The 27,979-nt window shown below is 34.1% G+C and overlaps 1 protein-coding gene across 8 annotated transcripts in view; it reads right to left on the reverse strand.

Moving 5' to 3' along the window:
* Window positions 1-27,979, reverse strand: part of DMD (dystrophin) — a 2,122,179-nt gene that overhangs the window by 1,234,569 nt on the left and 859,631 nt on the right. For all 8 annotated transcript variants that reach the window (XM_074323910.2, XM_074323908.2, XM_074323912.2 and 5 more), the window contains exons 30-34: window positions 27,538-27,699; window positions 10,924-11,034; window positions 10,353-10,526; window positions 6,671-6,826; window positions 2,526-2,696 (exon numbers count right to left, since the gene is read on the reverse strand). In XM_074323910.2, the coding sequence (XP_074180011.2) occupies window positions 2,526-2,696; window positions 6,671-6,826; window positions 10,353-10,526; window positions 10,924-11,034; window positions 27,538-27,699 (774 nt within the window). The remainder of the gene's footprint in view (window positions 1-2,525; window positions 2,697-6,670; window positions 6,827-10,352; window positions 10,527-10,923; window positions 11,035-27,537; window positions 27,700-27,979) is intronic.

Genomic DNA, 27,979 nt, shown 5'->3' on the forward strand with positions numbered 1-27,979 from the left:
GGGGTGATACTGCTCTGGCCAAAACTGATGTCTCTTCTCCAGGAATGCATTCTCTTTCTTCATTTTAGTACAAGATCCACTCATCATTTCAGCAGGATGCACTGGCCACCTAGTTTACTGCTTTCTTGCCACGAGGCTAAATATGATCATGTGACTAAATTCTGGCAAACTGAATATGAGCAGAAATAATGCATGGAGTTTTCATAATACATCTTTAAGAGGAGCTGGTTGTCCTCCATTTCCTCTTCTCCCTTTCCTTTGTGGGCTGGGATGCAGCAGTGGCGGTGGTGGTGAGCAAGTTTTACCATGAGAATACAAATACCCAGAGGACTGCAGAACAATGCAGTGAAAGGGACCTATGTCTTGGAAGAATTTCACAGAGAAAAGTTACTTCCCCTACCCAGAACTTCCATGAGATAGAAATAAACCTCTGTCTTCTTGCAGCCATGGTATTTTTGGCTTATTTCTTACAGCAGCCCAGCCTGCACCTAAGTATATGATTATGATCAGTTTAAACGAAATCATCGCATAGAAAATATAATATTTGTTTGGGTGACAAGGCAAAAAAAAATAAGGCCAATATAATTTTAAGCCTGTACCCTCTGTATGCTCACTGCTCTAATAATCTCACAATATATGTAGTCCTGAAGTAATAAATGCAATTCAGTATCTTATCTCTAACAATAAATTTATTCAAAATGGAAAGAAATTCACCACTATTTATTTTAAAAATCTTATATAACAAAACTTCTATCTACTTGTCCTCTGTATCTACATAAAGAAAGTCAGTTATCTGGAGAAAAAGGAACCCTCATACACTGTTGGTGGGAATGCAGACTGGTGCAGCCGTTATGGAAGGCAGTGTGGAGGTTCCTCAAAAAATTACGAATAGAATTGCCATATGACCCAGCAATCCCTCTCCTGGGTATCTACCCAAAAAATCTGAAAACATTTAGAGATAAAGACACATGTGCTCCAATGTTCATTGCAACTTTGTTTACGGTGGCCAAGACACGGAAACAACCAAAATGTCCTTCAATAGATGAATGGATAAAGAAGTTGTGGTATATATACACAATGGAATACTATTCGGCGGTAAGAAAAGATGATGTAGGAACATTTGTGACAACATGGATGGATCTTGAGAGTGTAATGCTGAGCAAAATAAGTCAGACACAAAAAGCAGAGAACCATGTGATTTCACTGATATGTGGTATATAAACCAAAAACAACAAAAGAACAAGACAAACAAATGAGAAACAGAAACTCATAGACACAGACAATGGTTTGGTGGTTGCCAGAGGGTAAGTGGGGTGGGGGGTGGGGGGTGGGAGATGAGGGTAAGGGAGATCGAATATATGGTGATGGAAGGAGAACTGACTCTGGGTGCTGAGCACACAATGTGATATATAGATGATGTAATACAGAATTGTACACCTGAAATCTATGTAATTTTACTAACAATTGTCACCCCAATAAATTTAATAAAATAAAATTTTAAAAAAAAGGAATAATATAACAGTGCTTAACTTCAAAAAAAAATAAAGAAAGTCAGTTATCAGTTCAGGTTTCATTGTATGATTCTAAGTTTTTACATAATGCAATTAAAATGTCCCAACTTCAGATAATCTAGACAGCCTGGTTGAATTAAAAATAAAGCATATCGCTCTCAAACATCTAGTTCACCCAGGCAAGTGTTTGTTAATTAAAAAAAAAAAAAAAGACGAGGGGGTAGGGTGTGCTACGATTTATGTATTTTTTTAATCCCCAATTGTTCAGCAAATTTTAAGATGAAAACACAGTATTAATATCAATTATTTATTTTCTATCAACACACTGTCATGTAATCAAGTAAGGAATCAACTGGAAAAAAAAAAAAAGCTATGAGTGCCTCTACCTTAAATTCGGGAAGCAATAATGTGTGATTGGCTGTCAGAGAAACAAAGGAAACTGTGCTCTTCGGTGATGGAAATGATAGCAGCTGTGCACACCCCGAGATTTTTTTTTTATTATTATTATAACATAGGCAATCTGCTGATCTCACTGGTCCTGTCCAGCCCAACTGTCCGCCACGGTCTCAGTAACCTTGCCCTCTTCATGGTTGTATGGTCCACCTGGGCAGCTGTCTTTTTTTTTTTAATTATTAATTTATTCATGAAATGTCTTTTGTAAATTAAAGTTTATTGGGGTGACAGTCTGTCTTAGGCAAATTAGGGAACATGGAATCTCATCTCTGGACCGACTTTGTGATTAATGATGTACGTATTTTTAAAGGACTTTGTCAGAATGAGAATTAGACCTAATTCTAAACAAGCTTTGGGGAGACTCTTACTAAAGCTTCCCATTGGTTTTATCATGATCCTGCAATATACAGTTAAACAACTAATGAATTTTCAGAAAAGGAAAAGGAAGCAAGATAATACTTATAATTCGATTACTGTTGCACATGACTAGTTCCTTGTAAAATTATATTGCTGTATGTTTTCATGCATGCTATAAACAACCTTCAGTGATATAGGTTTTACCTTTCCCCAGGCAACTTCGGAATCCAAATTACTAGGCATTCCTTCAACCGCTGATCTCTTTGTCAATTCCGTATCTGTAGCTGCCAGCCATTCTGTCAAGGCATTCATTTCCTTTCGCATCTTACGGGACAATTTCAAGCATTTTTCCAACTGTTGCTTTCTTTCTGTTACCTGAAAAGCATGATAATAAAATGTAATTTGGTCTACTTTTTCAATTCATCTTTAGTTATAGCCGCTTAATTGAAATTTTCGTATTTTTTTCTCATTTTAAAAATTACTTTTTTTCTTTTTAAAAACTACTTTAGAAAAATCATATTCTGAGTATTAGCAGTAAATAAACAATCTAGAAAAGATGAGACCCTGTCTCCAAAAGATAGTGTCCTGTATCAGGTAGAAATAAAAGCTATAATTATTTTCTTTAATGGAAATAATTCATGGCCGATTTTTTTTTTTTTTTAATACACCGAATGATGTAAGTCAAACTGAAAATATGGCAGGTTTCTTTTAAAAAACCTTCAATCATTGGTCAGAAGATGGGGGAAGAAGATTTACAATCCTCTGTATACAAATTAGTCTTGCTCTTGCAGATAAGGAATTAAAATGAAAAAAGAATACTATGTCGCTTGAGAGGCCAAAGTATTTGTATAATGCTTAGAATGGTCAGTGTCGTCACTGCGTCTGTGCAGTGTCTTAATTTTGCACAAAAAAGACAAAGAATAGGTCACTTCTTCATTAAACATACTTTACCATCGAATGGGGACAAAAAAAAAATAATTCCAAAATACAAGTTTCCCTCTCATTAACAGAGAAAATCATGACTTGATCCTGTGTTCCAGTTTTCAGTGTTTAAAACTAAGACCCTCTGTTTATCTGAAGAAATCCAAAATATTAATTTGAAAAGATGTACATACCCTGCAGCACTGTTTTCACTGCAGCACTATTCACAATAGCCAAGAAATGGAAGCAACCTAAGAGCCCACCAATAGACGATTGGATAAAGAAGAAGTGGTACATTTATATAATGGAATATTACCCAGCCATAAAAAGTAATTAAATCTTACCATTTGCGAAAACATGGATGGACCTAGAGGGTATCATGCTAAGTGAAATAAGTCAGACTGAGAAAGACAAAGACCATATAATTTCACTTATATGTAGAATTATAAAAAAAACAAAGTAAACAAATAAAAAAGAAAAAATTCAGATACAGGGAACAAACATGGTTGCCAGACAAGAGGGGGGTTGGGTAGCTGGGTGAAAAAAGTGAAAGGATTAAAAAGTACAAATTGGCAATTACAAAATAGTCATGGGAATGTAAAGTATAGCATAGTGAATATGGTGGGTATTAGACTAGTCAGGGGGATCACTGCATAAATTCTATAAATGTGTAACCACTATGCTGTGTACCTAAAATTAAAATAATATTGAGTGTCAACTGTATTTGAAAAATTAAAAATAAAAATAAGACCCTCAAAATCAAATTCTTCCAAATTCTCAAAGAATGAACAAATGTGGACTTCTCCACCACCTTTCCAGATGTGCCTACATTTTGTAAGTTTGTAGGTTGGTGGTTGGTTTAATAAAAAGCCCAGAAAGCCCAGAATCTGTGTGTGTGTGTGTGTGTGTGTGTGTGTGTGTGCGCGTGTGTGTGCACGCGCATGTGTGTGTTTTCTATAAGTGAAAACATTTTTCAAGAATTTTAAAATGCTACAATCAAAATAAACACACTGAAACTGTTGTATGAATTCCAAATACTCTTTAACAGAGGTGTGTGTAAATTTAAAAAAATCTTTAGCTGGTGAAGCTTCAAGTTCATTTTTTTTTTAACCGATTTTCCCTTATATATGTCCCTTCAGGGAAGTAAAAGCATCTGCCCTTCTGACTATAAGGATTTTATTTATGTGTGGGAGAAAAAAATTATACCTTATGGTCTGTTTCTATGCATAGTTATTATTTCTATGCACTATTGGTAAAAAAAAGAGTTCTAGATTCAATATTTCAAAGAAATTCTATCTTCCCAGAGCTAATGCATTATTGATTTTTATTTATTCTATTTTGTTTATATCCAGCTAAAGAGGATTTAATAAAACAGGAGACACTGCCATCTTAAGGAAAGTGGAGTTTTACACTTTTGTGTGCCTGTGGAGAAGGGATACATTTAAAAGAGTGCCACCTGCAGCAGAATGTTTCAACAGTCATTGTTTCATAAACACAAATGTGAAGCTGATATAAGTATTGAGGCTTTGAGTATGACTATTTGAGGCTGACATGAATATTGCTATTTATGTTTATTTTTTTTCCATAAAAATCAAAGCATAGAGAAGCCACACAAGGAATTGTAAGTATTATTACTGCTAGAGTGCTACGTGCAATACCTTTCAATAATATTAAATGGATTTAGATATAACTCTTTGATTTTTATTCATTGAATAATTAAGCTAAGTTGATGATATTAAACGAATAAAATTTTATTCCGTAAGAAAAGTGGTATGGACTTAATTGTATCCCCCCAAAATTAATGTTGAACTCCAAACCTACAATTTAACTGTATCTGGACATAGGTCTTCAGGAAGTACTTAAGGTTAAAAGAGATCATATGGTAGAATCCTAGTCTGATAGGTCTGTGGCCCACTTAGAAAAGATCTCTCTCTCTCTCTCTCTCTCTCTCTCTCTCTCTCTCTCTCTCTCTCTCTCTCTCTCTCTCTCTCCCTTCCCTTTCCCCTTTTTCCCCCTTCCACCCTCCTCCCTCCCTCTTTCTCCCTCTCTCTCCCCACCAAGTGAGGACACAGTGAGAAGGCAGCAGTCTGCAAGCTAGGAAGTCCTCACTAGACTTGATCTTGAACTTCCCAGCCTCCAGAAGTGTGATAAACACCTTTTTGCATTTATCAGCAATTTATCACCTAGCCCATGACATTTTGTTATGGTAACTTGAACTAATATAAAAAGGTAACATATATTGAATTGAGCAAGTACAACCATATAAATTCTGAAGATGATTAAAATAGAAGGGTTTGTCTTTTCATATAAAAAGAATAATATATTAAAATAACCTTTGTTTCCTTTGATTTTATTAAACAAAACCAGTGTTGTTGAGGAGCTTGGAAGATTTAAATGTAGGCAATTTTTCTTAGAGAAGGAATAGTGCAGCATTTTTATGATACTTTTAAATATTCCCTTTATTTTAAAAATAAATTTCTACCTTACATTTTTGCTGTATTCTCTCATGCTATTAAAGCTAAGTATGATTTCTTAGTAATGTTTCATTTTGCTTTAATGATATTACTAAGTACCAAATGTCACTGGAATCTAAGCTGAACACCAAAACATCTTTCAGATAACTTCAAGTAATGTAAAATAATGGCACAGAAAAGGCCAGGTGAGTGCTTGATGTTGACGATTAATGCTTTTATGAATACGTTTTTACGATTTATCATTACTTTGAACAGTCAACTCTCTAAATCTATATAGAATACTTGATTTGAGAGAAGTGAGATAACTATACTAGATATTCCACAGTTTTGGAAAGAGGAAATGGAAACACCTTTGATTAACATTGAGATGGAAATGGTCCTTAGACATTTATCGGGACAAAAATATAAAAATAATCACAGAGCCATAGGCCTTAACTGGCTAGCCATGCTACCTTATCAGTTACATGTGGTGGATGACGCAATGCTTGCCATACAGGGAAATACTTTCTGTGGAATGTGCCAACTCTACTACACCTAATGTGGTCTATGTGGAACATGTCGACTCCATTGTACTGAAATATAAGTAGATACATTAGTTTCTAAAATGTATCAGCCTTTGAGTCATCACAAGTAAATAAAACAAGGCAAGTGTAGAACAGAGAAACCCTTTTAGAACTATCTGATGGACCAATAACTTTGTCCCTCAGCTTTACATATTTTTTAATGCAGCCTGGACAAAGATCCTCATTGATTAATTACTGTTTCTTAATAACAACTGTACATGAGATACATCTATATCTGTCTCTGTACATATGTATGTATGTATCTAATCTATTAAGAGAAAACTATTAAGACTATATAAGACATGAATGGTACACAGTTACTGCCTCTTGCTTTGTAATTTATAAGGAACGTGGGAAGTAGCCAGTGCTTGTGGTTTCAGCATGCACGCACCTTCGCGCCCAGCTCATTATAATGCAATTTCAAAGCTGTTATTCTTTCGTCAAGCTCTTTAGGGTTTTCCGTCTGTTTCTTCTGTACAATTTGACGTCCAGTTTTTATCACCATCTCCACTTCAGACTTCACTTCACTCAGACTTTTATACAAGTTCTAAGTTAAAACACAAAATAAAACATAAAAATATTCAATAGCGTCTAACTCATACTTTTATTAATAAATAGGGGCAGAGATAACCTTAGTTGCTATTTCATGTTTACAGTTTCAATGGAGCAGTGTTTTGCAGCTATGAGCAATATGTAGCTTTTGCATTTTCTGTTGATCTAAAGTTTGTTTTTGAATTAAATATACACATATAGACATGTATACACTGTAATTATTCTTACTAAAGTAAGAGTACATCATACACATATTTAGTTCAATCTAAGTTTATAAAGATCATTTTTAATGCTATACGATTTATTTCTTTTTAAATTTAATTAAAGCTGGTATACAGTATTTAAAATGTTACCGTTAGATAATCATAGCTGTGAGTTAGAGCAAATTCATTTACTCACTCACCAGGTATTTATTGAGCACTTACTACATACCAGACAGTATTTGAGTCACTAGAGAATCAGTGGTAGCCAAGACAGACAAGTTCACTGTTCTCATGGTGCTTATGTTTTACTGGGGACAAACCATCTAAATTTCCACATCAGAACTTCAATATATTAAATCATATAGAAGGAAGGAAGGAAATGTTAAATATGTTAATGAGATTATACAAATTTATTTTTTAATGGGGCTGATTGATTAAATATAGACAAATGTATATCACAACTACAAAGAACACATGTATTGCTTCACAAAAGTATACAGCCATAAGGAAGCCTTGTGAACTAGTGTAATTACTTTGCCTTGTAGTTATTTTCCTGGAAAGCCATGTGTGTTTGCATGTATGTGTATATGTATGCATGCCTTCCTACACATAGGTATATGTCTAAGTATGTGTACAAGCATATATAATAGTCACATTATACACTGCTGCTTTAATTTGGTCAGTGGTTAAGTCTGAACAACAACTACTTATTTCATTGGTACTAAGAAATAAAGTTGCTAGTAGGTAGTTGCTGTTTTTTGGAATTAAAACAAAAGCTGGATTTTTGTCTCTTCAGTTTAAAATCAATGTCTAAAAACATTTTGTAATGACTGAGCAATTATTGTATTCATGATAGCTATATACATAATCTATTTCCATCTTAATCCCCTCTGATGATTGATATACATATTCCTTTACTAGTAATTGTGAGTTCTGCCGGAGCTTTCCAGTAATTTTTTATTTCATTTTATGAACACACAATTCAATATACAGATGACGTATTATAGAATTGTACATTTGAAACCTATGTAATTTTATTAACTAATGTCACCCCAATAAATCTAATAAACTTTTTAAAAACTGATATGGGGGTTTCCCTTCAAAAAATGAAATTATAAATATATCTGGGTATTTAGAAATATTCAAAGTTTTCATTGTCTCACTGAGAATCAACTCTGAACTTTGGAATCAGAGATACTTTCCAAGTGATGTATTTTTTTAATGATTTGCCTTTATGATGAAAGCTTACTCAATGTACTGTTAGCCATTATCATCATGTCATTCGTTAGGCAGAGAAAATATCAGTAAGGAAGGAAAGTATTCTTTATATTTGTGTATATGTTGGTAAGACTTTTTTAACAGAACAAAAATTTCTTGAAAGCAAAATCCATGATCATAGTATAGTATAGTATAGTAGGGCATATAGCAGGGAACCTTAAGTGCTGCAAAAATATAAAAGTTGGATAGAAAAGATATCCTTATGGAAAGACTACTTGCATCAGTCCTGATATATAAACCAGAACCAGAAACAAATTGAGCAAGTACCTTGAGCTCTTTCCTCTGCACCGAATCAGGGCACAGTCAAAGCTGGGTGCAGGTAGGATTGTTTTCAGCTCTTATTTACTAGCAGACAAGTTTTATGAGGTACCATTAGAGACCTGTTCCTAGCAGAGAATGAACAGCTCTCCTACTGCGAATATACATAGTCATGATGACAGTATACTTGGGTCATTTTTGCCTTTAATTCTTTTTGCAGTATTAAAGATGACCTACATTTGCATGTATTCCTAACGTTACTCGTCTAATATCAGCCAACAACTGAGTACCATTATAATCAAAGTTTCTTTTGGGGTGAGAATATTTGTAATAATTATGTCATTAAAATATAGCCTGTATTGTGAAGAAATGTTATTAAATACTTCATAATTTTTCACAAAGGATATAAAAATGTTGTTGTTAAAAAGAAAGCTATTTTCCCATTCATAATATGACTGAAATGCATCTAAAGGGTCTCTTTTTCATTGAGGTTATGAAGTAGATGTGGAAACAATATTTAAAACACAAAGTACTAAATAGATAAACTTTTTTCCCTTTAACATTAATAATATTCAGCATTTTTATTGTATGTGATTTCTACCCTAATAGTCCACCATACACAATGAGTTATAAACAATATTTATATATTACTCCAGTAGATGCCCTCATAATTCAGCTTTATGTTGTAAGAAGAGTCATCTGACCTGGTGAATTTCCAATAATTGCAACAAATGACATTGCTCGAAATCCCCAAGTCCAGTGTAGATTTACGCTATAGATTAATGATCCTTTCTATGCTTTTTCATTTTGTCTTTGTAGTATGGTGGCATTTTAGTATATATCCAGCACTGGTGTTTAATGGAAAGATAAAGCGTTTGGAGTAAGAGATCCTGGATTGGAATCTTGCTTTTGCCCTTCACCAGCTGTTTGCCTTTAAATTATTTCATTTAGGGTGGCCTGTTGGCTCGGTGGTTAGAGCGCAGTGCTCATAACACCAAGCTCACCAGTTCGATTCCCACATGAGCCAGTGAGCTGCACCCTCCACATCTAGATTGAAAATACGATTTGACATGGAGCTGATGGGTCCTGGAAAAACACACTGTTCCCCAATATTCCCCAATTTAAAAAAAAAGAGAATTATTTCATTTAATCTGTGGCCTTGAGAATTAGAGGTAACTTGTATAGATCACTTAGCTTACCTGGCACTCATTTCTGGAATGGTTTTTAGTATTGCAGCTACTGCTGTTGCTGCTATTTCCAGACTAATAAACAGCAGGTCTTCGAATAATGTCATTTTGTTCAAAGTCATTTTGCTATAATGTTGATGAGATGCTGCAGGAACCTAACTATTGTTTATACCAGTTAGCCTACGGTAAAAATGGTTCGTTATACGTCATTTCGCTTAAAGCTGCAGAACCTATCGACGATGATAAATGAGGACTTACTGTATTTCTTCTCAGTATTTCCATTTAAAAATATATTCAATGTAGCTCAAGAATTAAACAAAGGAGACTTCATTTTATAACCTGCACAGCCCTTAAGAGAATTATAGACTCAAAAAAGACACCTATAGAAGAGGAATTAAATGACTACTATTTCAGTAAAAGTTCTTGTTTCTCAATACATCTGTGCTAATTTTTGTTCTTAATCTTAAATTATATAGTATATAGTAGTATAATTTTATAGTTATCTGAAAACAATTTTTGTATTATAAAAAGGGATCAATACTTTTCTTTCCTTTTTAAAAGGGGTAGTTACGTATTTGTCACCAGAAATACGTACCACACAATGATTTAATTGTGACTGTACTACTTCCTGTTCGACGCTCTTTGTTTCCAACGCAGGCAAGTGCATCTTCACTTCATCTAAGATCATCTTACTTTCTTGTAGACGCTGCTCAAAATTGGCTGGTTTCTGGAATAATCGAAACTTCATGGAAACTTCTTGCAATTTTTTCTGTAATGACAATGTAAGAAAACACTGGTTTAATTTTGCCTCCCACAGAATAAGCAGGCATATTTTTGTTAAAAGATTATCTTTTATTCCTGAATATAAACAAGAAGTGAAAAAAAAAATGAAACAGTGATTTCCGCCCCCCATTTCCCCAGCACAAAGAATACATGCATTTAGAATTCAACAACAGTTCTTAATATGATGCTGAATAAAACATAATTTATTAACCTATTTTATCCTTAACATGCACAACCCAAAATGTCTTATCATTTATATATCATATTGCAGTTTTCAAATAATGCCCTCAACCCCAATTTTACTACTAATCAAGTTGTCTGATAAAGACTATGTTTTAATACCCAACTAAAACAAATCCCTTAGTTTATGCAATAATACGTACCTGCGCCTCATCAATTTGGGATAGTACCCTTTGGGCAGCCTCCTTTCCCTGGTTATGTTTCTTCATTTCTTCTAAACTGATCTCATGACTTGTCAAATCCGATTGGATCTTCTGTTGGGAGGACAGCATTATTAGTCAGCCTGCTCTGCAAGTTATTGCAAAGAACAACTCACTTTCCAAGAAGATGGTATTAAGAAACTCTCTTAAAACATTATTGCAATAGAGACTGTCTTAAAATGACAAGAAATAGGTTTTTACTTACCAAAAGTTATCGAAAATGAAATGACTTATTGGACTCAGTGACAGTGAACAAGCTACTCCAGATATCATTTTCAGTAGGAAATATCTATTTATGTCTAATATGGAAAACTGATACTCTTTTAGCTTAGAGTTTACACTCAAATCTGACCAAAGACAGAAAGTTAATCTTTATTACAAAAAAAAAAGTTAACTGTGATAGGGATGAAATATAATAAGAAAGCTGCATGTGGATAATAGTCCTTAATAGTGATCTGTACTCAGTCACTCTGCACCATGTTGCAGTTCAATTCCAGGGACACTATGCAAATAGGAAAGGGAAGTTAAATGCCTCAATTGGCCTGGCTTTTTGTCTGATAGATACTTAACAGCTTCCTACAGGGATTGATTTTTTCAGTTGTTGTGAAAACTTTAATGTATATTCTTCCAGTCTTGCTTTACGTTTCTGCAAAAATGGAATCACGTTGCATGTAATCTGCTAATTTACATAGCAATACATCATGATGATGGGTTTTTTTTATTTAATTTTATTATTAGTTTCAGGTGGACAAAACAACATAATGATTAGACATGTACACACCTCACAAAGTGATAACACCCTCCCCAAGTCTATTACTCCTCTGACATCATATATAGCTATTACAATACAATTTACTATATTCTCTATGCTGTACTTCACATGCCATATTTATATATATTTATAATTGACATTCAGTATTAATTTATACTAGTTTCAGGTGTACAGTGCAGTGGTCAGGCATTTACCTTATCTATGAAGTGACCCCCCTGATAAGTCCAGTGCCCATCTGACACCCTACATAGTTTTACAACATTATTGACTATTATTGACATATAAATACTATATGCCCAAACTGTATTTCACATCCCCATGACTATATTGTGACTACTAATTTGTACCTTCTAATCCCTTCACCCTCTCCCCCATCCCCCAACCACCCTCCCATCTAACAACAATCACAGAGATTGATGTTTGAATTAAATAACCATAAAATATTTCTATATTTTCTTTATTGAGTATAGACATTTTTGATCAAGTTCTATTCAAAAGTATGTCTGTATTCAACTTGCACTCTTCTAGGCAAGTTACAGGAATAGGTCAAATGCTGAGGTGTGGAGAAACTAAAACAATAAATTCATTTCTTTCTGCTAGATCTAGTAAGATCAGCCAGTAGTCAAATCATTCTAATTTAAAATTCATTCACTGTTTAGATTACCATAAATAAGTCAAAGAAGAGGAAACTGGTAACTTACCAGAGTGCCCATAAAATTTTCACGCAAAATAATTTATATAATGCATGTTAGTATAATCTACTTTACACCAACTGGAGTCAGTTCCAGTACATGTTATTAGAAAATAACACTAGTTTGCTTAGCAGTTACTGCAGAGAACTATAGCCCTGCAATGAGTAATGAGAATTATCCCAAGAAAATGCATTAAATATTCAAGGAGTTACTTAGGATACAAGGTTAAAAATGTACCTTAATATCATTCCTTAGCAAGTCGATCCCAACAATCATAAAGGCAAAGTAATTATGAATTGTTTAAATAATTAGAATTCTGGCATAAAATAAACAATAGCAAAGACTCATGCATATGCACATAATCTTTTATTATATGTAATACCTTCATGGGTTGAATTACTATCTTGCATAAGAAATAGCGCTATGTGCTATTCTCCAGGAATCATCAAATTTGGGGGGGTTAGGGATCCATGTAAGTGCATAATAATATTATTCACAGAGCTAGAAATTCAAAACAATCTACAAAATTGAATGGGAGTTTGTAAGGTAGAATAACACTTAACAGGGAATGTAACAGATGTCATAGGAGAGGTGATGGTAAAGTAGAGCTCTGAATAATTAGTAAGCATGGCTAGGAATAGCAGATGTTTTAGGGGGCGGATGGCCATGACTTTTCAGGTGGAAAATGTTCACATAACCCTCGCCCACGTAACCCTGGCTGCCTCCACAGGGGGCAGGTCCAGCTCTGTGCGTGCCTGGAACCGTGTCACATATGCTAGGAGACTGCGCTTATGAAATTCAGTTTGCTGTGTCAATTGAGGAACAGCAAAAAGCCATGCCCAAAGAGAGAAGAAAGAAGTCAATGCATAAAAAGAGAGGTAGGAACAAAAATATTGATGGCTTTCAATCATAGACTGAAGTAGATGTCATTTTCCAAAATGTCAACAGTAATAGTTTCCATACCACACGCTCCTCTTACCATTACCCCCCTGCCCCATTAAGGGATAGAGGTTACTTTACCTCTTTAAGTCTCGGTTGGCCCTTTGACTGCCTTGATCAATGGAATAGGGCAAAAGTAACGTTCCACGAGTTATGGGAAAAGCCCTTAACTGGGCTAGCAGCTTCCACTTCCGTCTTTCAGGAACACCCATTCTTAGCATGCTCCCTCTTGAAAGCTATCTAACATGCTCTAAGAAACCTAAGCTACATAGAGAAGCTGTGGGTATATGTTTCAATAAACAATCCCAGGTAAGCTTTCAGATGACAGTGAACATCAACTGCTATACATGAGCGAGCCATCTTGGACGTCCAGTTCAGTTGAATTTACACATCACTGTAGTATCGGCCAACAACTGCCTGTAGTCATATGAGAGACCCCAAGAGAGAAACATCCATCTGAGCCTTAACCCACAAAATCACAGAGAAAATGATACATTGCTGTGAGGAGAAACCAAAACACAGGGTCTGGTCCCTTCCCGAGTCAAAACTTCATTCTTGCCCTTGGTTTCCATGAGACATCCCTGTATCCTTATGACAAACTTCCTTCCCTCATTTTTGTTTTTCCTTTAGTTAATTCAATTTTGTTACTTTGTACCTAAGCATCCTAAATAGTATGCTGGATATGCAAGGAGATGAAAAATTTAAAAACGAAAGCAGTCCTAATTGAGAGAAAATACGGTGGAGGGTTAGGCACTGAACAGCATGAAGAGTTTAGGGGAAGTGAAATAATGCATAGAGAATGAATACACATTGGCAGAAATATAATAACTAGAAATGTAGGTAGGAATATGGTATTAAATAACCTCATGTCCTAAATGAAACGTGCCCAGTATTTTCAATATGAAGATAAAGTTTAAAATTTTAAATTGATCAGGATCACAGATAATCATGGTTTTACTACTAATATGTAATCTAATCAGTAAGGAAATTCATAATGAGAGAATGCTACTATAAATTCAGTAATACTCTGAAATAAATTAGTATTTTATTATTCACTATATATAGCTACATACGTATGCGTGTATTTTTTTCAAAAAAGCAGTGTGCAGTTGTGGAATTGGCATTTATTTTAGTGTACTCAAACATGAGAGGGAAGTAGACAGGGAGGGCCAGTAGAGAATCATGGGTAACACAGGAATTTAAGGTACGTGGAGACGAAGGAAAGCAGCAAAGAAAGACAAGGAACCATCTAAGAGAAGGACAAGAGAAACAACCAGGGAAAGAGAAAGGATGCCACTTAAATCAAGTGATGCGAGAGTCTGAAGAATGCGGGAGAGGTCGATAATTTCAATTTTGAGATAGGTCAAATATGTACTAAGAAGTGTACATTAGCTGGTCAGTGAACACTGTAGATAGAACTGAGTCAGTGAGTGGTGAGAGCAGAAATCAGGTTTTCGATGGCTGAAGCTTGGTTAAGAATAAGGAAGCATCGTAAAAAATAGTTTACATTACTTCTGAAGACCTTTTTTTCTCTCCACGCAACAACATTTAGGTCAATGAGATTGAAATACATATTAAGTCTACGTGAAAGGAGCCCATGGATAAAGCATTTTTAAAAATGTAAGGAGATAATTGATTGGGAAAACTCTGGGAAGCAGGAGGAAATGGAGTAAAGAGCAATGATCAATAATCACGTATTGACAGGATGAGAGGTGCCACGTTTTCAGAAGCTAAAGGTAAGACATACAGATCATTCTGGATGTGAAGAGGCAGGACGTGGAATGCTCTTTACTTGATGTTCCCTGGGAATCAGAACAGAATAGTGTTAAAAGAAACCTGGGTTTAAATCTCAGTGCTCTGACTTGCCCCCTGGAAAAGCACCATACCTTTCTGAGCCTCAATTTTCTCATTTCTAAACTGAGGATGATAATGGCAAGCCGGCAATGAAGCATTATCATAAATTGTAGGTGGCATATCTGGAAAATTTCTCATGTCTGCAGTAGACAACTACATTGGTTTTGGTAAAAAGATTAGATGCGATAGTATATGTAAAAAGTCCTGTTCAAGCTGTTTGCACAAATAATTAGCCATAAATTGTCAGTGTCATGTATCATTTGTTTGTTTATAAGGAGGAGACCTTTGGTGTCTGAGGATGAGAAAAGAGAGGGTCACGAAAAGAGATGAAAGGAAACTGATGAAGGTTGAACAGCCATTGTGGAAACTGGAAAAGGAAACTGATGAGGGAATAGTTAAAAAAAGATATTCAGAGAGAGCAGAAGATGCACATGATACCTCTGTAACAGTATCAGTCTACGTGTTTTTAAACTCTCATCTGCTCAGCACCCAAGGCATATAGAGAAGAAAAGGAAATATACACGTATTCCTTTAGCCTTTTACACTCGAGGAGTTAGAGAAGAGCACTGAAGGAAATCGTCATTACCATCATCACCCAAGCAGATGTATGCGTGAGCTTATCTATCAAGAGTTCACATAAGTTCATTTAATCATCTAATCAAACTAAGTATGTATCATCCACATTACAAACATTGACTTGTCCAAAGTAACATACCTAGAAAGTAGCAAACAATACCCTTTAAACAACTATACTACTTCTTAAATTATGATTCAAAAAATAAAAACATCTTTCAAGTAGACAGTTATCAGACAAACCAGACATTTAATCTTATTTGAATATTAACAGTATTTCGTATATCAATTCAAGAGACAAGTTTTGTTTCTACTGCTCAATTCCACATAGTGAGAAGAAAACCAGCATTCCTATTCTTAAGGAACTTATTTATGCTGTAAGGAGACAGAATATTGAGATATAAGTAAATTACAAAGCAGAAATATACGTAATATCGTAGAAAACCAAATGCTATGTGATAAAAGAAAAAGGAAATACCCATTTCTACTATAGAATCTGGTAAAATTTTAAGAAACTGGCATAATTTAAATTGCATATGGTTTTGGAGGTGTAGGGAATAAGAAAATGGTATCTCATTTCAGGCTGTGGCACCACGCTGACAAACATTGTGTTTGCAGCGTGCAGAGTGTGTACACTCAGTTTCATGGAAGGAAAGATTGGGTGTGCATACAATAAGAATGCCATCCTATCTAGAGGAGGGATTAGTGTGAACATATTGGACCTTAAGTTACAAGGCCCCTCACTTGCCAAAGACCCTGTTATAAATCAGCATTCAATTTTCTATTTTCAATTTATATACATTTTTTTCCCCCATAAAAGACTGACCCCTCAAAGCTGCCTCTAGTACCTTGGCATTATAAAACAAAGCCAAGATAACTAAAGTGATCACTGAAACACAGGTCTTCTGATGACAAATTCCACATTTTCCCAAACGAGCCACATTGTCATTAAGACTCATAAGCAATAGAAACAACAATGACTTACAAACACACAACCAAAAACTGAACTTTCATCTGTCACCAAGGAATGAGAAGGACCACATAACTTGTGAAAGGAAACTTAGGCAATCTGGAACTCAATGCAAAGTACTACATGTACTCTGAAGTGTTCATGTTTGTATCAAGAAGTTAGATAGGCTGTCGAGAGGATGAATTTCTATGCTCTTTAAAGGTCTCCACTACTAAAACCATTACAAATGAAAAAAAATATGGTTGAATATCGTATAAAACAGATTTTATCATACTTTAAAGGCAGCATTTCTAGAAAATTTTTTAGTATTGTTCCAATGATTAGAGATAAAATTTCTTTATAAATTAAATAGATTATACATGAAAAGAGCGCAGTGGCTAAATATATTTTAGAAATTAAAGATAAATATATGTATCTGTACTACAGAACTTCTCAGAATATTTTACATATTAATATACATTGTGATATCCAAGAGGGATACAGTTCTTGGCTCAAATTATCCTTTTGCCCTTTTTGGCAGAGTACATCACACAAGGAGATTTGGGGGAAACTAGCTAAAACACTTAATGAATATATTTAGTAACAACAATTCAATTCATTAAAGTTATAAGGTAAAAAATGATATCTATTTCCAATCAATTCTACTTTGAGAAGTTGTATTTCATGTATTACACTTATGTTTATCTAGTACCTTTCCAAATTAATTCCACAATTCTTCCTTTCAACTGACATTACATTTTTATTTTATATTTAGGATATTGTTTAGCACCCACTTTATTTAACCTCATCAGATATTACTCTGAAACCAAGAAAGAAAAACAATGCTTATCACTTCAGCGCAGATTTATTGTGGAACAGTTAAGTGATTTGTTTAAATAAGTGTATTATGGAAACTTCCAGGCAGAATGGACAATGTCCTCTTTAAAAATCCCTCTAATGAGGGATATAAATGATAAACGTCTAAGTTTTGCTTTGTCTTGTGCACCTGAAACTAATTAAAAAAAAAAAAAAAAAGTAAAAAAAAAAAAAAAAAGAATTGAGGTAAAAAAGGTGAAATATACATTTTCAGATAAAGGAAAACGGAATTCATCATGAGCAAGCCTGCATCATGCTAAATGCTAAAGCAATTTCTTCAGGATGAAGGGAAATAACATCAGATGGAAGCTTGGATGTAAAAGAAGAAATGAAAAACATCAGAAATGGGAAATATACGGGTAATTCTAAAACAGAATATTTTTTTTCTTTTCATTTCTTTAAGATATGACTGCTTAAAGCAAAAATTATCCTAACACTTAAGAGGCTAAAACATATGCAGATGTGGTTTATATGAAAATAATAGCATAAAGACCAGGAAGTGATAAATAGAATTCCACTGTGGCAAGGTTCCTACATTTTATGTGAAATAGTAAAACCTAAACTTTTAAATGGAAAAAAAAAAAATCCCTCCAATGAAAAAGACAAACATTACATTGTCTTTCCTGACATTATGATCAGACAATGAAAAAAATATATATGATAGAAGAAAACACGGGGAACCGAAGATTTAATCCAAAGGAAAATGATTCCCATACTTGGTTACCAGATGTGTAGGATCTGCTAAAGATCTAAAGGATGTACACTGTGAGTTCTATTTTCACCTAAAATATACATCTCCCAGGATGTGTGTTTGAAGAACACAAACAACTGATCCTGTGAAATTGTCAGCTTGGCTTCATATGAAATCAGTCATTTCCCACAGAAGCAAAATGAAATGAACTAGTGAATCAGGGGCTGCTGATTTGCAATACCCGTTGATGCTCTAATAGGCATTCTCATTCCAATACCTCTCAGGATCACTAGATTTTTTCATAAAAGTAAAATAATAAAGCAAATCATATTATCATGCCATTACCAAAAAAAGACATTTGACAATACAGTAATTATGTTCATAACTACCAATATCTACTGAAAGTAGGAAATGACAATGGAAATAGAAATAACCATTTTTCCATTAAAAATGATAAAAGGGTAAATTATAGAACTAAAAATCAATCAAACATTAATGACATTTCCAATATAGCACTTTACAATTAACTGAGCAGAGAGCAGGGCCTTTTATCATGATTTACCTCATCAGACCTTTCTCATATATCAAATTAATGACAGAAAATGGTGAGCAAAATTAAGCTGTAGCTGTCTAAAGTATTTAATGGAATAAAGGAAACTTTATATAAAATAATTATTGGAGCTTTTGTGATGATGTCAAATAAAATGATTCCAGAGAAAATAACTAAAATATTTCTAAGAGAAAAATATTAGGAGATGTCATATTGAGACTATTAACAGGGAAATGTAACACTGCCAGATTAGTCATTTTTAAACATAAGCAATTTTGAAATTGCATCCTCAAGAAGGGGAAATGGCCTCATATAACACATATTCACAAAATCAAAGGAAGAAAATGTACTAAAGGGTCTTGGATAATTTATACTTTTAAAATATGAAGAACATGAAAAAAATGTAATTATAACCATGGGCAGGTAATTTTGAAGTTTCGGATTATACTATATAATAATTCACTAAGTAAGAACATAACAAAAAATTCACATGGCTTTTTATTAGTTTGTAAAAAAAAAAAGAAAAAGAAATTCCTGTACGTTGATTAGATGCATTAGAAAGCACATTACCTACAAATTAAGTTTTTTCAGATGGAGAAGTTTTGACTTTTATCAGAAATACACAACAGGCCAAAGAGCTTGTTATAATGTAACAACTTGACCATGGGCTATTTCCAGTTTGTGAGGTAAACTGGAACTCTCAATACATATTTATTAAGTTAAATGTTCTCAATACATATTTATTAATTTAAGTGTTATATACACATATGTGTATATAACATAAATTACTTGTGTGTATATACACACATATACATACATGTGTGCATCTGTGTGTAAATTTATGCAATAATGGCAAACATTTTAATGTCAGCAAAATCAATTTACCTACTGACTTAGTTCAGTTATAAGTATTTTGGTGGAGGGTTATCTTAGTAACTTTAAGAAATTAACTTGGTAGAAGAGGGTAAAGGGGGTCAAATATATGGTGATGGAAGGAGAACTGACTCTGGATGGTGAACACACAATGCAATTTATAGATGATGTATTATAGAATTGTACACCTGAAACCTATATAATTTTACTAACCACTGTCACCCCAATAAACTTTAATTAAAAAAAAAAGAAATTAACTGATGACCATCTTCGTCCATCCTCTTCCTAGTACTCTGATAGGAACGGGGGGAAGAGTGATATAAACAAAACATTCTACTTTAGTGTTTCCTAAACATTGTTCCTTGACATATGAGTTCTATGGTATTAACAGATTTCTGGAAAAACAAGTTTCTGTGGTTTATTAAGTTTGGGATAAACTGAAACTTGAAAGACATAAAAGGTTGATTATAAATACCCAGAAGGTTAATACAACATATAAATTTTTGGAAGAAAACTTGATGACAGATTGTGTGAAATTATTATTCCTTGTAATACACCTGAGAACTGATGTTATAATAATGATGATGATAATAGTGATAATAAAAGAACAGCCCATTATAAACATGCATCTTCAAGTGATTATGGTTACTTTAGAAATAAGATAATTGAAGAGACAAAACTTTGGAGGAAAATTTGGAATCCTGCATAGAAATACTGGGGAACCGTAGTCGTTATAGGTTAATTTTTGCATGATAGAGAGTTAATTATCAAAGTGGAGAAAACAGATCTGAGTAAAAATGTCAGTTTCCTTAAAAATACTGTAGAAATGAAATCCATTAAATGTATTAAAATATGGACAATTGTAACATTATGATATTACTGTATAAGATCTTATAGTAAACATCAGTGTGGTCAGTGATAAATATCCACCATGCAAGTTAAATCCAGGTTATTTAACAAAATTCCTTACATTTCACCCTTTCCTATGCATCAAAACAACAGAGTGAAAAGCTGGTGGTACCTGGAAATTATTTTTTAAATATACTGTTTGAAATTTTATCTATTAAATAGTGTCTTTTAAAATCAGCTTTATTGAGGTATAATTTGCATACCATAAAATTCAATGAATTTTAGTCAATTTAGAGTTGTGCAACCATCGCCTCAATTTAATTTTTAGAATATTTCTATCCTCCCAAAGGATGTTGGGAGTCCATTTGCAGTAATTCCCCATCCCCATCCCCAATCATTAAAGTAGCCTGTTCAAATATTACCTTAAATATATATATATTTGACTTATCTACCTCATTATGTTGTTGTAATGATCAAGTAAAATAATGTGTATGCTTTGTAAGTAGTCACCATTCACATGTACAGTCCATGAAAAATATGTAATACGTGGAAAGGCTAGAATATGTACTCTCCATTAATCAGTCCTTCTCATGTGAAAAATCTTACTGTGTACTACTTAATATGCTTTCGAAATGTTTCTCAAGTTCCAAGACTTGGCAGTGTCGTAAAGCACTATGATACAACATTTTCATAATATTAAATTCCATTTAAAAACAGTTCTTGATGATTATGGTAAATTTGGTTGGCCAGCAATTCTTTCACCTCCATTTTTAAAAAAAAAATTTTAAACAAATTTTATTAAAAATTTATTGGGGTGACAATGGTTAGTAAAGTTACATAGGTTTCAGGTGTACAATTCTGTAACACATCATCTATATATCACATTGTGTGTTCACCACCCAGAGTCAGTTCTCTTTCCATCACCATATATTTGATCCCCTTTACCCTTTTTTACTTCCACCCACCCGTTTCATTTTTTTCTGAGCTATTTATGAATGGCAAGACAGCAAAGCCCATTTTGCACTTGTCCACTTTTTCTTTTTAACAGCTCCTAGTACACTTGCCTGGCATATATTTAGCGACAAAATCTTTCTGAAATTGAATCACTTCACCATATATTTATTGAGGACCTGCTAGATGGTCCTGATCTCCTGTAGCCGACCTGGGGCAGACAGGGAACAGAGGCAGGCAGGGAAAAAAAACAAAAAACTACCGAAAAAACAAAGTAGGACGTTTCAGATAGTCATAAATGCTAAAAAGAAAACAGGGCATGCTATGACAAGTGTCATCTGGGTGTGCATTTTAGATTCATAACTTCTCTGTCAGCTCTTTCTGGAATAAATACCCGTTTGCATGAGAGGAAACATAGAAAAAGTTGAATCTAAATTGCCTCAAAATATTCAGAGTACCGCAAGAGTCTCCCCTGTGACCATAGCATGATGCTGCCAGTTTCACCTTTATGTTTAGAATTTATAGAGAGATTTTCACAACAGAATGCTATAATGTAACTGCAGACTTACGATGTCTACTTTTGAGTTCATAATACAAAAACACCCATTTCCTTATCATTACACATCCTGTGAGGACAGGATACTGTGCAGTGTTTCCAAGTACAGTCACTGGTGTGTGGCATGTTTATAACCTTTTGTATCCTCTGCAACTTTTGCTTGTGATTACTTCCCACACTATTAAATATGTCAAAACAACAATGCCAGGCACTTTAAATCGGGGAGTAATCAGTTCTATATAGTAACATATCGAGGGAGCATTCCAGAGTTAGAATAGACTGAAAATGAATTGCATTGTGTTTACCGTATCTAAATTGCTGAGTAAAACAAAACGAAAATATTTCTGCCACAACTATGTGGGGTTTACTTTTGGAACCCAAATCTCTGTAATGGTTCTCCATTTTCTTCTTCTGTGGTTAAATTATTTCATTATCACATAAAACCTGAATGAATTCCCCTGTGTGGGTTTATACTGTCTAATTCATAAATCAGTTAAGTAGGCCATAAAGTTAGATTGTTCTGAGTCATTTGGCAATCAAATATGCCTATCTACACTATAAAAGTCTTTTTTATTCCATAATGAAATCATAAGCTTTATCTGATAGACCAAAATCTGCATTTGAGTATTTTTTTAGGCCATTGATTTAGTTTGAAATGCTTACCTTTAAATATGGACAAATATATTTAAAGTGAGTGAGAAGATTTAGCTTCAATAAACATTTGATGTACAGCTAATGCAATAGGCTTAAATTAACAACTTTCTTTAGTAAAAAGATCTCCCTTTTCTGTTAACTGATGCTCAGTTTTAGCCACATTATTAATGGTAGGAAAAAAAAGATGTGGAAGGAAGAAATCTGGTCTGTCGTGGACCCCAAATTCCCAGCTTGTTCATTGAAATATAGGAGGACTTTTCTATCTTCATTAGGAGGTCGTCTCCTTTGATGAGAATTTGCTTGTTTCCTCAATTGTTCTATTTTTGTGCTTTACTCATACACATAACTCTACTATGTGGGACTTGAGATTGCAAAAGATGGGATCAGGAATCGGCCAGACAAAAGAAATTGAATAGTTTAGCTACTGTAATCACCGCTAGGCAGCCCTATCCCTTCTCGCAGTAATATAAGTAACAGGATCACGGTCTCCTCTATAAAATGTGTATCATCAACGCATAGCGCTATGGAGCATTTCAACAGGTACCCATTTGGGATTGCTCTTACATATCAGAGATTCAAAATATGAAATTACTGGAAAAACAAAAAAAATGCAGATTGAAGTATCTTTGTAATTTTAAGAATTACAAGCATTTAAATACCTATTTAGACACAGTTATAACAGCTCCTACAATGATTTAGAGGCACACCCAAGCTCATCGTATATGTGGAATTAGGGGGAGAAAAGAAGAAAATAAGAAAACTAAGCTGAGTTCATCTTCAAAGATCCCCAGTGAAAATTCTATTTGTGCAAATTAATTTGTTCATGCAGGAGTTGCCTGCTGCTTTCTACCTTCACCCATTTCTCATGAGAGTAAGGGGACAATCAAAATAGGAGAGAAAGTCACCAGTAGTTTGATTTCCACTGGGACTCCCTCTCATTGAAATCTTGACACAGTCACACTTGAGAATCTTTATCAAAGAGTGGTGAGAAACGTGATGTGAAAGAAAAAAAAAAGGCTAAATCAATCCACCCATTACCAGTAATGTACTATCCAAAGTTGTTTTCAACCTTGGATACATGTTAGAATAACTGCGGGGAGTTGCCAAAAGTTCTGATGACTGAGTCCACCCAGAAATTCTGACATGGTTGGCCTGGGGTGCAGCCTGGGTACTTGGACTTTTGCTTCCAGATCTTGGCTGCTAAAATTAAATCTCTGTGTTTCAGTATGTTCTTCAGGAAAATGAAGGGGTAAACAACTATATCCATGCCGTGTGTTTCTTTGCATTTATAAAATTTGATAATTTTATTCCATAAAATTGTTTCAAAAATACTGTCACAGGTTTTATGTTTTAATCATACTATTGTCTTTGAAATAGTTCTTATGTTTCTGATTTCTATATCTAGAAGATAAATTTCTGTGCTAGAAGAATTTTCCCCATTTCCTTTACTCTATTTGAATCAATAAGACGCCATTTGGATTTTGTACTTTAATTAAACATCTCTCTTTAAATGAGCTGACAATGGGCAGTTAAGAGTGTGGTCATGCAATCTAAGAGTTCAGTTTGGTAAAATGTTTTTTTTTTTCTTTTTATTTATTAAATTTATTGGGGTGACAACAGTTAGTAAAATTACGTAGGTTTCAAGTGTACAATTCTGTATTACATCATCTATCTATCACATTGTGTGTTCACCGCCCAGAGTCAGTTCTCCTTCCATCACCATATATTTGACCCCCTTTTCCCTCTTCTACCACCACCCTCCTTGTTTTTGAAATAAAATACTCAGGTCAACATATGCTGATATCCTTGCAGTATGTAGTTTTATTGCCTAAAAAGCTAAGCTTTACTCCTGTAAGCTTCTGTCACTAAGTAAAAAAAAGTAAAATAGAATCAAAATACACAGTTTTCTAATCATGACGGATAACTGACCAATTAACACTGAGCCAGTGGGAAGCTCATTCCTGCCCTAGAGTTATAAATGAAAATATAACGCAAGGAAGTATTTTGATCCACATTGACTTTTATATATAATAAGAGCATACCTGTCAGAAGTTATATATATTGCACACATTTCCTTAATACTGAGAACTGTTTACATCTGAGAATCTCAAACCATCTTAAAAGGCAGAAAAAGAAGGCACTATTAACAGAGTTCGCTTCAGTAGCAAAACTGCCAGTACACCACATGGTGGAGTCAGATATCCACAAATCCATATGGCCAGTTTGTGACAGGAAATCTGAACACATATTTACGATGACCAAATACAGTAATGCCATTCATTTCTTTCCTGCTTCTCAGTGATACATTAAAGCAAGTACTCAATTTCTGAAAAGGGAAAGCTAAGCCTGCTAATCTTTTAATTAGCAATGAACTTTTATGTAAATTGGAAGAAACACATTTTTTTTTAATTAATACAAAACATTAAAATTAGATCTCATTATTTATACTTAGAAAGATGTCATTTTGGTGGCATTCTTTATGGGTTCTTTGTCTGACACACCGTGCTTAAGTTTGTAATTCCCAAAAAGCCTCTTTACTCTCTACTTGTTTCTTACAAGGGAGTTTCAAATTGAGCTTCAGGAATGCAGTCCTTGAAGGAAATCTAAGTACTTGATAACTGTTCCAGAAAAAATTCACTTGCTGTCATCTTAAAATAAAATTGTGGAGAAGAATGTTTCAATAACTTTCGGGTAATTTGCGTTTTTCAATATTATATATTACCATTTGGGGAATTCAAAGTCAAGAATTATCTTGAAAATACAGGTGCAATGAGAAATGCACAGAAAATGGATTTCAGCTTGTTAGTACTCGAAAATCTCTTTTTTCAAGTTGATTTGAAATTTCTTCATTTACCTGTATGCTACTATTTGCAAGTGTTTTGAACTTTTATAGTTAATAATACTTTTACTATAGATTTTTTATTCAAGAAAACCAAACAAAATACTTTATATTATGTTATTATAAACTAGTATGTTATATTCATGTTTATACAACCCTGCATTCATATTGAAATAAAAGAAAACACTCAGGATCCCACACCACAATGTTTTCAACTAAACAAGATTTTTTTTCTCTAAAAGCTCCCATTTTTTTCTAAGACAAAAATACCTTTTGGCTAGCTCCAATTTGCTACTCACAGTTTTATTCTAAAAGTATCAACAAGTAACTTTTATGTATTTTATAGTACAAATTGCTAATGTTAACATTTAATATTTATACTGTTTGAAATTTTCTTAATTTCATTCAGAAAGTTACGAGCAGTCTTCAATCAAACATTCCTCCTCCAAATTCATATTAAAGTAAAAAAGAAAAACAGCAGTTTTATTCTACCTGTAGTTTTTAATCACATAGTTTTTCTGAGTTTACTAACAATTTCTCATTCCTACCATGCTTTTTTCTAAAGCCCGCCTATAACATCATTGATAGAACTCAAATTGGGACAGTCTTAGGAACAGTTCATGACAGACAACTTGACTAGACTTTTGTAAGTTTGAAGAAACATATATACTGGAGAGGTTAAAATCCTCAAGTGTGTTTGCTTTTATCCCTCATATACAAGAGTATTTACATTTGTTGTCCCAGTGAGAAACTACTGGGAAAACCCTAAACTTCACTTTGTTCATCCCTGATGACAATGGTCAATGAGGAACCCCTGCTCTGGACTTTTTAAGCCTATCGAAATTACCTGTATGCTGCCCCATACTCTCAGGGACTTTCTTGGTCAAACTCAGTGTGGTGAACTAACCCACGCTCCTGTGCCCTCCGACACTCTGGGCACCAATTTAATGGTGATTCACTGCACGGCAATTGCATTGTAACCATGACCTATACATCCGATATTTTACCCAGTTAGTGGGGAGATGGCCTTTGGGATGGGGAAATGAGCTTCTAAGGCCCCTCACATCATAGTATATTGGTCTGAGTTATCCTTAGTTATGGAGTTCATAATATGCACATACGATGGGAAAAGTAATAGTAGCATCTTAGTATCAGGAAAATCCTAACGACATTTAAATCAATAATAAATGATACTTTACGTACATTTAAATGTTATTTAAACATAGAAATACAGAATTTTAAAAATATTTCCCAGGATGCAAATTAATTTAGATATAGCCTAAATTTACTCAGTATAAAGTCGATTTAGATTTCCTTTCAGTACTATTTTAACTCTTGCTTAAAGCAACTGGTTTCACACACTTCATAATTTGTATTGGATAAAGTTGAATTCTAAAGCCTGCCTATAACGTGAGCACGTGCACATGAGCATACGAGTATACAGTGTGATTATTAGTAATAAAATGCAAAGTTACATCCCGAATTTCTTGTTATTAACTACTAGCAACACACTAAACGTAGAATAATATAAAGCTCATACGACTTGTGATGTCAAGATTACAAAGATGAGTTGATAATAAAATGTCTGAGACTGCATTTTTAATAGTACCACTAAAAATGTTTTTGTTACAATTTACATTCCTCTGGTTTCCCTCTGGCTTAAGGGTACTAGCTTGAAAATACTGATAAACAACAAGTTTCGGGGTGACAGTACCCCTGTCTTAGATGTCTCTATCTCAACTTCGTTCATTACATTCTTTCAAAAATAAATTTGAGAATGCTCATCTAGAGTTCTTTTTCTCCCCTTCCCTCCAAATGGTAAAATCAGTCCATCAAACAATCTCCTGCACAACTAATTGAATATATTTTTAAGAAAGTCAGTGATATCTTGTTCGTGTACCAAAAAAACGAACAGAAACTCATTCGCAGTTTTACTTGCCTGGGCTTCCTGAGGCATTTGAGCCGCGTCCACTTTGTCGGCAATATAAGCTGCCAACTGCTTGTCAATGGATGAAAGGGACTCCTGAATTAAGTGTAAGGATTTTTCGAGCTCCTGGGCGGACTGGATACTCTGTTCAAGCAACTTTTGCCTCCTCACGGCCTAAAGAAGCAATAAGAATGAATCAGTTAAATGTTTACTCATTAGTTTTCTGCAATCCTGCTGCAAAGTAAATAGTCCAGATTCTTCCACAATCACCTTTTTGTAAGACAGATTTCGCAGCTTCCGGCCACTCATTCAGCTCTACTTTTAAAAATGAATGAGAAAAAAGAATTAGCACACAGAACAACAGGCTCAGAAATCTCTGCAGGACAAAACCAAAATATTATGTACATCAAGGAAAGAGGCTGGAGAAAAGCATTAGCGAAATCATCTCGGCCAT

The sequence above is a fragment of the Rhinolophus sinicus genome, chromosome 18 (assembly GCF_057876585.1).
Source record: "Rhinolophus sinicus isolate RSI-liver-muscle chromosome 18, RSI-T2T, whole genome shotgun sequence".
Lineage (NCBI taxonomy): Eukaryota > Metazoa > Chordata > Mammalia > Chiroptera > Rhinolophidae > Rhinolophus > Rhinolophus sinicus.